General features: G+C 34.5%; 1 protein-coding gene across 1 annotated transcript in view; it reads left to right on the forward strand.

The window, feature by feature from the left end:
• The window catches only part of LOC139698569 (putative helicase mov-10-B.1), a 72,550-nt gene that overhangs the window by 45,812 nt on the left and 13,001 nt on the right, over positions 1-13,737 (forward strand). The window contains exons 11-13 of the mRNA XM_071597409.1: positions 1,881-2,028; positions 11,906-12,042; positions 13,034-13,156. Coding sequence (XP_071453510.1) covers positions 1,881-2,028; positions 11,906-12,042; positions 13,034-13,156 — 408 coding nt within the window. The remainder of the gene's footprint in view (positions 1-1,880; positions 2,029-11,905; positions 12,043-13,033; positions 13,157-13,737) is intronic.

A 13,737-nucleotide genomic window follows, 5' to 3' on the forward strand; every position in this document is an offset into this window, starting at 1 on the left:
TCATTGCTGATCAACATACTCTGCAGTCACCTTTCCTGCCTCCTTTGGGTTTATAATAACAATCCCTTCTCCTCCCTGACCATGTATAGGCATTTTCTCAGTTGTTTTCCTTTTCGTCCATGCTATCTTTTTCACCCTTCTCCTCACCCACATCTCAAAAGCCTCCAATCAATCCCTGTCCTCCTTTATAATAATTGTTAATTAAGTTTAAAATTCGAGCCTTCAAGGCAGTAAAATTGATTCAGCATTCAGGATAATTCTTTAATGAGAATTGTAGGCAAAATGAAGTTTGAAACATTAGAAAGCTGATGAAATTGAATAATTTGGGCAAAAAATGTTCTTAGGGCTCATACATATTTCAGAAGTCAACAAGAATGGTAGACAGGAAGTTTGCAGGAAGCATACAAAACCTATTTCTGCATATTATGCTCTTTCTTATGATAATGCTACAAATTATGATAGTTGAGTATGTTATATACGAAGTATGGGTGTAATAAGGTGTGCTGGAACCCTGAAACTGTTTGAATAAGGATTATAAATATTTTTTTTATTGTTGTGATATACTATTTACTAAGTTAAATGTCTAATATTTTACATAATGGTTCATTATTCCTAAGTTACAGGTTTCCAAAAATTGATATTTTTATTTCATCATTCTTTGGCATGATTTAAATGTGCATAAGAGTAATATTTATTATTTTATTTATTAGTCTAATGATATTTTCCCTTTCATTGGTATGACTCCCTTAGAACGGTTTTATTCCTCTGTAATTATTCTGAAATATTCTACTGACGTAGCAATCATACCACAGTTGTAAAGTTCCAAATACTTGCCCGTATGCATGTAGTGTTGTTAACATAATGTTTTGTTTTAAAATGAATATTGTTTTGTATTTTCCCTGTAAGCCCTTTCAGCGTAGTCTTATGATTCATTTGCCACCCTTAATCATTCCTGACACATGTAGTGAGAAATGGGAATGCAGAGACTACTTAATCTTGATTAGTCAGCTTATTTTCATAGGCAGAATTTGTTACCTCACAAGAGTTGGTTGAGGGTTTGCTGTATTTCTGTCTGTATTCCTCTGTATATCTTCCCTCATGCTGTAGTATTATCAGATTACTGTTATGCTTCAGAATATTTCAAAATTCCCTTCTGAAAATGTGTGATAAATAGTTTTCAGAAAACATTTCTGGATCCAAACTTTGTAAAATAAATATTATTATTATCATTTCTAAAACTTACATGTGCAGATAGACAATGTTAGGTGGCACACAAATCCCAAGTAAAGTCCCAAGCATATACACCAGTTATGTGCTCTATCTCTATGATTTTGATGATATCACATTTCCATTGTCTCCAATGTTCCCTCTGCTGCATCTCTGTCTTGTATGAATAGAAGAGTGCTTTTCGTTTCCACACTTTTGATAGGCTCCCAGTCTTACGTATACTTAACAGGGAGAGATGATAATTCTTTCTGTAGAATTCAGATTATGACAAATCTTAATCGAGTAAATTTGATAATATGTAAGATGTGAATCTTTATTTCCATTTCCAGATATGCTATTCCCTATGGTGTTTTGTGAATTAAATAATGTTATTAATCTTCAATGAGATTATTTTGAAATATTATCTACATGTGTCCTTGTCTTTAGATTGTAATTGAAATATTTTTTCTTTAAGTACTATAATCATGCTTTCGCCAACATAACATTGAACTAAATGACTAAAGCCAAATGCTATATATGCAGCTCTTAAAAATTTTAGTAACTAATTTTTGAAAATCAAAACTCAATTTGATGCCATTAATTTCATTCAAGAATACTTGGAGTGATAATAATGCTTAATTCTAATGTATTCATTATGAAACTAACAATTTCAGTTTTTTCAATAAGAATGTTGAAAACAACCCTGAACAGAAACAGGCTGTGATAAACATACTCCTTGGTTCTTCAATGTCAGCACCATACATTGTTTTTGGTCCTCCAGGCACTGGCAAGACAATTACTATAGTGGAAGCCATTATGCAAGTAAGGAGTATTGAAAACAAAATTTGGGTCCTACCATAGATTAATGCTTGGTTGAGCTCTTATTTGTGCAGAAAATAAATTTGTCAATTTTAATTGGCCACATTTTTTTCAAAAGACTAATGAGTTCCAATTTACTGATATCTTGAGGTATTCAATAGCTGTTTGGTCTTGTGTACAATTGTTTAAAATGTATAAACTCACTTCCACTTCTTAACAGTATTTTTGTGTTCTTTTTGATATTAAATGGCCCTCATTTAGCTGCATAATTTCTGCTGTAAAGTTTGCCTCAAAATTTTCATTTTGCTAGGTTATTTCATAATTACAACTTTTATTTTATGACTCATAAAATATGTTAAAGCAGATTTCCTTTCTCATGTGTTATCTCCATGTAAAATTTGGAATTGTAAACGAAAACCCAAAAGTTAATTTTTCAAAATTTTAATTTTAATGTGCAAATTATCTCTGCATATAATATTTGATTCTGCTATATTCATTGTTCTTATTGGTTTATATTTTGCTTATTTTTTATTATATCAGCAATATTAATTTTAAAATGTACCATGCCCAGGTTCCACTATTGATAAATGCTATCATTGGTATTATCTGATTGGGAAATTCTCTGCAGAACAAGTGAAGTTTGATAAGGAGTCCTGAACTGTTTGAGGAGGACATTGATAAATAGTAGCTTATAATACCAAAATCATTTTGTTTCCTTTAGGCGGAAAATCAATTAGTTAAATGATTCATGTTGTTTTCCCAGAGGGTCAGTCTGTGTTCATAAGAGGATAGAATAATTGTCTGTCAGGAATTGATGCTCAAATTGCTCAATTTCTTATGTTTATTCTCTTCTTCAAATCTTACTCTCATGCCTATCTTTTACTGTAATATGTCGGCAGTTCCAGTAACTCAATTCTTGCCTTAGTAATTGTACGTAATACAAAAAGAAACAGGTGCCATAGGTATTGATAAGTATATCAAAGGAAACTTTTCTAGATTATATTTTGCTAACAGACCTGAGTGTTGTTTATTCAGAGAGTGAAATAAATTTCTGGAATGTGTTTTGGATGAACATGGTATAAAGAGTAGAGGCATAAGATATGAGACATAACATAAGAATTGCATTAGGCAAAGAAAGCATCAGTCAGAAATCCATAGGAGGCACAAAAATGTGATGCTAGGCAATTTGATTTGAGACAGAATGTTTAAGACTGATGGAGAGGAAAATGAGAGGCAAGCAATGTAGGGGGGAGGAGAGAATAGCCTTGATGGCATTCTCAAGCCCCTTGAGAATGCCATCAAGGCTATTCTCAATTGAGGGCTGTAGAAAATATTTGGAATTTTAAAAGAATTTATTTTAGTGCAGGCTGTCACAATGTGTCACATTGAGGAGTAGTAGTTTTGGGGGGGGGCGACCGACAGCCAAGATCATTTGCACTGTGAGGGATGGATGGGAAAGGAAGGGTGAAGAGAAACCCAGCATTGGCATTAGCCTACTCTTAACGAAAGGTGCCAAGGGGTCTGCAGTTGAACGTCCCATCTGATGGACAGCCTACTCACTCAGTGCTCTCTAGTCACATTGAGTGAGGCATAGCAATGCACTAGTGGTTAGTCAGAGTGTCCATAATCTTCATGCACTGGTTGACTATCCTCAGTAATATTTGTTAAGAGAATTTTACAGGCTAAAAAGTATCCAGACGTCAAAAGTAAACCTTTTTCACAGATAGGGTTCAGAATGGTAAAATGTATTTTATCTCTGTTTTGTGGCAAAATGGCTCCTTTTTTGCCCCAATAAATAGAGTCATTATGAAAGTTGCAATTTAAAATTATCTTGATATGTACAGATATGAGAGGAGTAACTGTTAAAATTGGAAAATTCTTGGAAAATGTTTTTCACATACCCACCTTTCCATTATTTTCGTAATATTTAATGCTTAACGTCATATTCAGGAATTACTGGTCTTTGTGTCATCAAGTTTTGATGATTAAATGGAAGTAAGTCAGAGGCATAGCCAGAAGTATTTCAATCATTATCCAACTTTCCCAAGATAATGCCTAAGTAAATGGGGTTTTAACTGAGTGGCATCAGTGAGCATGGATTGAGGTACCATAATTCTCCATACATAATACACACTCAGCATAAGACACTCATGCCTTTACTAGCAAAATGAAAACAAAATTTTCTTATCACTATGAGTAATACATCTATTGTTTTATGTTAATGGCATTATGAAGACATCACGTTATGGCTTTCTGGCGTTCAGCAACAGAAGGGTACTTACAGCATTTTCTGTTTCACTTGCTTACCTCTCTTACTTTCCTGACATTTTTTATATTTTACTTGTCAGTGGAAGAAGCTTCCTCCCCACCTTAATGTCCATAAGCATGTCAGATTTCATTATTAGTTTGTAGGCAGGGACTTATAAAATGTTAAACAAAAAATATTTGTTTCTCCACTGTTGAAAACCTTTCGTTCCTGGCTTCCTCTAATGGCATTCATACTTGTAGTCAGTGGAAGGTTCTTCCCCACATTATTATTCATCCAGTATGGCTTATATTGATCATGATTTGTGCATGGAACACTACATATTTATAATGTTACAAAGTGAATAATGAGGAAAGTGAACATGTTGTTCTTGATAATACAATAGACACACTCAATCAACACAAAATTCATATCTCCGACAAAAGTTTCAAAACATGTGAAATCTTTCACTTTCCAATCATAGGTTTCTGTGAATGAGACTTAAAACTATGTGAATATTACAATTTTTGTGATTATTTATCTACAAATTGCATTGTAAAAATATAATTCATTACCCTATAAAAATGTTATACTTGTTACAATGCATAAAATGTTCTTCACTCTTTTGTTAAAATTTCACGGCATAAAATGCATATTATATATTTATATACATGGGAAATGATGGTAACCATCCAAATTCTCCTTGCAGTTACAGCTAATCTGGAAAATCATAATTGGAGCACAGGTTTTTCAGTTGAATGTGATGGTGTTACTATATTTTCCCAAATCTTTGCTTTATCAAAAAAATAAATATAAGTAATATGGAATTAGTGAGTTATTGTCTGTGAATCAATGGGCTTACATGCCATTTCCCCTGAAGGTATCAGGATATTTTGCCATAGATTTTTTCATAGGCTCTCACTTAGCTACTATCTTGAGTGTGTTTTGCCTGACTATCAAATGGGGAGTAAAGAGGAAACTTGCCTGTTGGAAGGAAAGTTTCTTACTTAGTGGGAAGTCCAGCACCTTCAGCGTCCTCCTCCTTGGCACTAGGGTGAGAAAAAAAAATGGGTAAACCCATGAATAAATAATAGGGGAGCGTTATTGAACCGGAGAGAGAGGGATTGGTAGGAGTTGAGTGGTTATAGGTTACTGACATCAGCAAGGCATGACATGAGGAGGATTATTGGAGAGGAAATATTAGATTGGAGGTAAGGTAGGCATGTCACTCTGAAGAGGTCTTTCTGGAGGGAGGCCATCGTATTGAGAATGAACTGAAAGTAAAGGAAAGGGGACAAAAATGTTCCAATCTTTTCCAGTGTTGTACAATCTCAGGTTAGGTTTAGCCTCACAGGACTGAACATTCATGACAAATGATTTCTCCTACAGCAACAATATGAACTGGTTGTATCAGATGACGAAATTTTTTTTAACTCCTGCCAGCAAAGGATTGAGGTACTGCCAGATAGGCATCCAATTCAGAAAGTTATCTTTAGGAGGGGGGGGTAAGAGATCTGAGAAGCCAAATAATGGAGGGATGAGGATTGGATCAAACCTTCTTTGTGTACGCTATGCATAATCAGGATTCTATTGTATAGATCAAACTGGAAAAATGTGATATGACCTGGAAAAGTCATGGAATATAATAATTTGAGCCTTTTTCTCCTTCCCTGCTAATTTAAAAAAAAATTGCTTGCTGTGCTTATGTTGAAATTTTATTTTACTTCCCTTTATTATTCATAAACTAGGAAAAGACTTAATGTAGCTCATAAACCTATATAATTTTTTTATGTAGTAGATTTGTACAGTAAAATGTATTGTAGCAAACTTGCCTTACATCAATCTTTATCATGTCCTAACCAACATTATTCTACCACAACCTATGGGATATTGCTTATATCTTTCCAATCATTTGCTTATCTGGTAAAGGAGATGGGGAATTAACCACTTGGGCTGGCAGGTTCTCCCTTGGTGTGAATGCATGTCTTTGTGAAGCTGTATCAGAAATCATCATGCTAGCAAACACCGAATCACCATGACCTAAACTTTAAGAATTATTCTGGTTCTGGTAAAGATTAGATTCTGCAGCAACAGAAGAAGGAATCTTCAAATGGAGTGTTTTTGTTAATGCTATTTTTTGACCACTAAATTTTCACATAGAAGTCTTACATAATTTTGGAGCTTGTAAAGATTGAATATTAATTTCATACATTAAACTTTGCTTTGGCTCAAGCATCTGTATAAAACAGGGAGCCATGAAACTCAGTCTTGCAACATTTTAATACTAATCAATACCAGTCTTTCTCAATACTTAATACTGAGCATGACACCATAAAAAATTCATTATACCGCCAGATACCACTCAATGACCGTTATGCATAAATTTAAAATTTTGATGAACATTTTGTTCACTTGTAGGAAAAATGTCCTGAATTGACAAAAAACAAGAATAAATATAATTTTGAATTTATTCTGTTCAATACCATATTAATAACAGGTTCCCAGTATTAAAAACAGGTTCACTGAAGTAATTCTTATACTACCTTGATCAAAAAGTTCCCGGAATAACCACCGTGTGGCGCTCCCATCGTTCCGATTTGAGTTCTGTTTTTTTTGTTAAATTGGTACATCTGTTGTTGATATTCCCTTTAAATCTTAGTGTCATAACTTGACATTTGCAAAAGTTACGGTCGGTTTTCGGTTGTCCATCAGTGCTTCCTGCGATTTTTCCATTACTTCCTCTCGGCTGCTAAGACGCGTTCCCCGTAATGGTTTTTTAACTCGATTGAACAGAAAGAAGTCACAGGGAGCCAAATCAGGTGAATTCGGTGGCTGTTGGATGGTATTTGTTGCATTTTTCGTCAAAAAATTACGAATAATGATAGCACTGTGCGACGGTGCGTTATCATGGTGCAAAATCCACGAGTTTTCTGCCCACATTTCTGGTCTCTTTCGGCGAATTGCTTCACGCAAACGTCTCATAACGCCCAAATAATACTCTTTGTTTACTGTCTGGCCTTCTGGCAAAAATTCATGATGCACTACACCGTTGTAATCCATGAAAACCGTCAGCATTGCCTTCTTTTTTGACTGAAAACGATGTGGTTTTTTTGGTCTCGGCTCATTTGGTGAACGCCATTCACTTGCCTGATGTTTGGATTGCGTGTCGTACTCATAAACCCACGTCTCGTCTCCAGTAATGATCCTTTTGATGAATGTGGGATCGGATTCAGCCTCGCAAATCATGTCTTTTGCGACGTCAACACGGTCTCTTTTTTGCATGAAATTGAGGTCTTTTGGCACCAACTTTGCTGCTACACGACAGAAACCCAAATCATTAACCACAATGTCTTGGGCGGATCCATAGGCAATGTTCAAGTCCTCCGCTATTTCTCTGATGGTTAATTTGCGGTTATTGACCAACATTTCTTTTACTTTATCAATTTTTTCACCGACTTTCGATGTCGATGGTCTGCCACTGCGTTCATCATCTTCGATTGACTCACGACCACTTCTGAACCGCTCGTGCCACTGGTAAACGACCATTTTTTTTAGAGAATCGTTGCCGAAACACTTTTCCAACATTTCCAACGTCCGTGCGCCACTAAATCCGTTTTTTACGCAAAATTTAATACAAGTTCGTTGTTGCAAATTTAAATCCATTTCTGCAATTGTAAAAAATCGCCAACACACACAGAGATAGATGTACTCTTGGCTACGTAACTTTTGCAAATGTCAAGTTATGACACTAAGATTTAAAGGGAATATCAACAACAGATGTACCAATTTAACAAAAAAAACAGAACTCAAATCGGAACGATGGGAGCGCCACACGGTGGTTATTCCGGGAACTTTTTGATCAAGGTAGTATATTTAATAAATCAACTTGCAATATCTGTGATTAAATACTTCACTAGCAATAAACACATTAAAATAACTTTATAAATGTCAATATAATGCATTCAAATTCTTTACTTGTATGCATACTTAGTAGATTAAACTTTGTTGGCATGATTTATGGCTCAATTTTAATTGTAATTAATATTAGTTGCAAATTTGTTACATCCTGAACATATATTTTATGCACGAGGTGCACACAATGTGATACGCAAATTGTTGCACTTGCTTGTGGTAGTAGCTTTATTTGTCTGTGGACAAAATACATTTGCATGGAGCCGTCAAGAGAGAAACATAAAAAAGGTGCATCTCAGAAAATGGCACCTGAAAGTATGTATGAAATGCAATAAACAACATAATTAAAATACAATAAACATCCTAATTAAAATAAAATATGCAGATTTGAAAGCTAGAATGGAGTTAATACATGTTATATTTCATATATTCACTAATATTAGAAAACAAGTTTTTTTGTGGAATATCTTTCATACACAGTTTTAATTTCCTGTGTTCCAAGCATTTAATCGTAATTTGTGGAAGAGTTTGAAACCTTTGTTTGTGGTGCTGTTGAGGCTTTTTAATGTTCTTAGGCTGTTTAAATGGATAAGTTTAATTAAAAGAACTGCGGAAGCTTGCATGACTGTAACTTTTAACGGAGTCATTCTCTGATGTGCATTTGATTAAGTTAGTATAATTTGTGTTGTATTATGGAAATCTGAATTTTTTAACAAATGAATTATGGTTTTTTTGTGCATGAAAGTCAGTTTCCTCTATGTAAACGCAAGGTAATGACAAATTATTGAGTAGGGCGTGTATCAGTTTAGCGGGAGTTCTTCATGAAACCTGTGTGATTATTTTTGGTTCAACATTCATATCTAGGATGCTTTCCTTCACCAATGCCACTTTCATTGCATTAGAATTATAGGGGAAAGAATGGTCTACTTGTCACATGCTCAGGCCAGAATGATGAACTTCATACAAATCTAATACAGGCACAGGGAAGAAAATGTAATCACCATTTACTTGAAGCTGCCCTACTTCCAAGTTACCACTCTCAAAACTCTTGTGCTTAAAGTTTGGTTTTTCTGTCTCTTTCCATAAATCATCTCACGCTTAGTCACTTTGAACAATTCTATACATCATGCCTAACCTACTCCTTGTTTTCTATTTTTCAAGCGCTCTCATTTCAGTATATCCAATATTTCCGTGGCACTCTGTTCTTTTGTACCTTCGTAGTACATATCTTGCTGCATTTCTTTGAACTTGATCTATCTTTTTAATGTGTACAACCTCATATGGATCCCATACTATGGACAAGTATTCTAGGATAGGGCTAACCAGTACCTTGTATGCTTTTTCTTTTGTAGCTATGCTACTTCATTTTAAATTTCTCATTATCCAATGAAGTACTTTTAATGCCTTCCGTGTTACAACATCTACTTGGACTCCCCAACCAAGATCCCTAGTTAAGTAAATGGCTAAATATTTGCAATGACTGCTACATAAGATTCTTTCTCCGAAGAGAGTGAAAATTTATTTTTCTGCATTCTTTTATTTGAAAAATTTATATGCTTTCTCTTACTAGTGTTAATGCCCATAATATCATTTGTAACCCAGTCACCAAGGTGATCGATGTCATTTTGTAATATTATGCTGTTATTTACATGCTCTACCCATCTGTATATAATGCAATCATCAGCAAACAGTCTTATTTGGGAATGTAGGTTGTTTGGTAGACCGTTTACTGAAACTAGGAAGAGAAGTGGCCCCAGAACACTGCCTTGCGGAACTCTTGCTATAAGTTCACTTCTTTTGAAAATGCATCCCCTATTTTTGCCTTTTGAATTTTGCCATTAAGAAAATTTTTTATTAATTTCTTTACCCTCAAATCCAATGGTAACGACTCCAGCTTTAACAATAATTTATCGTGAGTTACTCAGTTGAAAGCTGCAGAAAAGACAACGATTACTGCATCAACATCCTTTCCTTCATCTATTGCATCACCAATATGTTGGCTTAATCCCAAAAGCTGCGTTTTACTTGAGTATCCCGTTCTAAACCCATGTTGGTGTTTGAATAGCCATCTATCTCTTGTCCACCATTCCCAAATGTAGTCTGCTATTCTTTTTTCCGTTAATTTGCAAACAACTGATGTTATGCCTACTGGTCTGTAATTCTTGGCTATTGTTTTATCCCCTTTCTTGAAAATTAGTGTAATGTTTGCTTTTTTCCAATCATTAGGCAAGGCATCATTATTAAAAGTTACTTTGAATAGATGACTCGGGTACAAAGCTATTGCGGTATCATCCAGTTTTAGAATGTCAATTTTCAATCATGCAATGGTGAATTCTAACAGTGTATGAAATGACACCCTTGTTCAAACTAAATGAATATAAGATACTTCTTTTGAGCCTCATCGTGCTAAACATTTTGTTGTTGTTGATCATGGAAAGAGACAAGTTAATTTTTGCCAATTTCACTGGGGAAAATAAGTAGTCAAATATTGTTGATAAGAAAATGAGTGGTTTGGTGGAAATTGATCTCTGTTACTTACCCATGCTTTCAAATACATTCAGAAAAGATGTGAAGACAGGAGAAAATTCCTGTATAGTCTCGAATGGATACTTAAGGGTAAATGTAAAGTTAACCTAAAGGACTAGAACTGAGCCTTGCTAAACTTCAGTGAAGGCATCAAACTTATGATTTCATGAAGGCAGAGGCATTATCATGTGGCATAGTGACAAGTCTACCCAAATTGTTGTAATTGTATAACAGGGTTGTGCAGAAGCAGGGAGGTAGGAAGGTTACAAGAAAATTAACAGGAAAATTCAAATCTGTAAAGATTTTGGAACCCTCAAATACTTACCTTATTGGCACCAAATTATGTTAGCAAAGACTGAACACATGAAAGCCACGAAGAAACGTCAGGATTTGGTGTCGTAGTTTCCATCAACCATATTCCTTTTGTTTCTTTCATCAAGCTTGAGGTCAATGTCATGTTTTATTTCACCCTGTTACCTTCAGTTTCTAAAATACTGCCGACCAATTCCTAATTATGAAAATGTTACCAGCAGTGTTTTGCCTCCAGTGATAATTTCTCCTTGCTTATCTATACCATTCATTGCTGCTATAGTCAATAATTGTTGGGCGCAGACAACCAGTACTGGCAGTGGTAAAAACTTGATGAGCCAGTCAGGTCTAAAATAAAATATCATTAGTATTCAGTCAAATATGTATAGGGTTTTACATATATTTCCCAGAATGTAGATAATGCTGAAGCTTAAATTAAACTCCAGCCCATTGTCATTGTTTTTGTGTTTATAGCTGCCAATGTAATGACAAGAATGCTGCTGAAAAATCAAGCAAGACAACTTAAATGGTACTTCGGGTTTTAATATCCTATGAGTGTCACTCCACTCATTAAGAAGTTGATAATTTTTCTATTTAAAAACTTGAAAGTGATACCATAGATCATAATACTTGTTTGTTTCTTCCTGTTCAGTTTTCACCTGTATCAAACTTAGACTATTTTGTGGTTGTGGGCTTGGATTGTCATAGATTTTGTTTTCATCATCTTCTGCCTATCATTTTTCTTTTTTTGTTTCAAATTCAAAACTATCATAACTGGTAAATTGAAGTGAACTATCAGAGACTGCCTATTCCCCCATTTGTTTATTAGTCTAGCTCTTAATGGTTTATCTCTAGTTCTAGGAGTTCTAAGGTAAATTTCAATTTCAGGTTTATAAAATGTGTACTGATTCTGTGATCCTTGTGTCAGCCCCTTCAAATGCAGCGTGTGATCTACTGACTGAGAAGCTCTTGCAATTTTGCGATAAAGATTCAATTTACAGAATCCACTCGCGATCAAGAGACATGTGAGTTTTTTTTCTTTAAGCATGCAATATAAAGTTTGTCCACCATGGAATATGCATGCAGACTTGAAAATGTAGCATTTATTTTTCAAATTTACCAACCCTATTGTTTGTACCAACTTGAGTTAAAATTGAATAAATATTAGTAAATGTATAAGCTCATTGCTTAATATGGCATCAATTTAAGTTTGCTAAAAATCGGTTTCAAAGGAAATTAATGTATGCTGCAAAATACGAAATTATTTCAAAGAAAACTTGACTTTGATTTTTGATGTTTCAACCAATTCATTGGATTTTGTTTTTGTTTATTGGAGCACCTAAATTTGTATCTGAGTTATTTATTGCTAAGTTACAGAACATTAATACTTAATGTTATGTTGATTACTGTACTTGACCCCTTGGGAAGAATTACCCTTGACAAAGAAGCCTTTATAAAGGGGAGGGGGTGGATGATTTTATTTATTTCATAGTCTACCATTTAAGGTAAAAGTTTAGCAGTGTTCAGTCCCTGGATCCATAAATAACATACCTGGGACAATACTGCCATAGTTAAAAACTGCACATCGTTCTGCTGCAGGGTGATAAAATGTATTATGCTGTTGCCGTCAGTAAATTTCTGGAAATCAAAAATTTGTGTTTGACCTTATTATGGACATCCATCATTTCTGTACAGTCATATCCAGCACATTTAATTTAAGCTAACTAACAGTAAATCATTAAAGATCATGTGCATCACATTCAAAGAGATTCATAACTGAAATTAAGACTGTTAAAGGATTAACTACCTAAAACTAAAGAGAATAGCTCACAACTTTACACATTGCCAGATAGATAAGTTGTAATTACTACTAACAAAGAACTTATTACTTCAGTATGTTGCATGTCTAGGAATTATATAAAATTCACCTATGAAGGATACTTCATTGGTACTTCACCATGTTCTTTTCTTTTTAAACTCATCCATTTCTAAAAGATATGCATTTTGTCCTTCTAGTGAGAGTATACCATCATGCCTGCACCCTTGCAGCAATATATCAGATGGTGCAATTGGGGATGTTAGCAAAACTATGCTGATGACGTGTCGCATTCTTTGCTGCACTCTTATTACAGCAGGGAAGTAAGTACAGTACATTTTTTTCCCTCCCCAATATTCTCTTCATTTATTAAAAGAAATGGCACCCCACTTTTCAATTACTCACATCCCCTCTTGATTCCCAAAATTTGTTTTGCTACCTGTTCCTATTATTTTTCTAGTTGTAATGAGTGTTTCAAATCAATGTTTGTTAATGTAAATTACAATATAAATATTGTATACACTAAGGAGTTAAATTTGGAAAAGGTCATCAGACTTAGGTGAGACCAATGAAAGGCAAGGAATTTGCTTTGATGCTGCATCTGCTAGCAATAGCAACTTCCCATTTTTGTCAAAGACTTCACAAGGGAAGCTGGATATCAATCAATTCACTCCATCACAATGGGAAAAATTTAGAGGTGTTCCTATAAAATATCATAAAAAATAAATGTTGTTGATAAGTGAGGCTATGAAGAGGAGTGAAGGTTTAAAAAGCTTCACCTCATGAAAGGTGAAAACCAGTTGGGATCACTCATATTTGGAATGATTTAACAAAGGAAGAGGGAACAAATGAAAATGAGATGTTTGAAGCAAGAATAAGTTTGGATCAAGAGTGGAGTGCATCT

Source organism: Hetaerina americana, unplaced genomic scaffold, assembly GCF_022747635.1.
Source record: "Hetaerina americana unplaced genomic scaffold, ioHetAmer1.1.p SCAF_89, whole genome shotgun sequence".
Taxonomy (NCBI): Eukaryota; Metazoa; Arthropoda; class Insecta; order Odonata; family Calopterygidae; genus Hetaerina; species Hetaerina americana.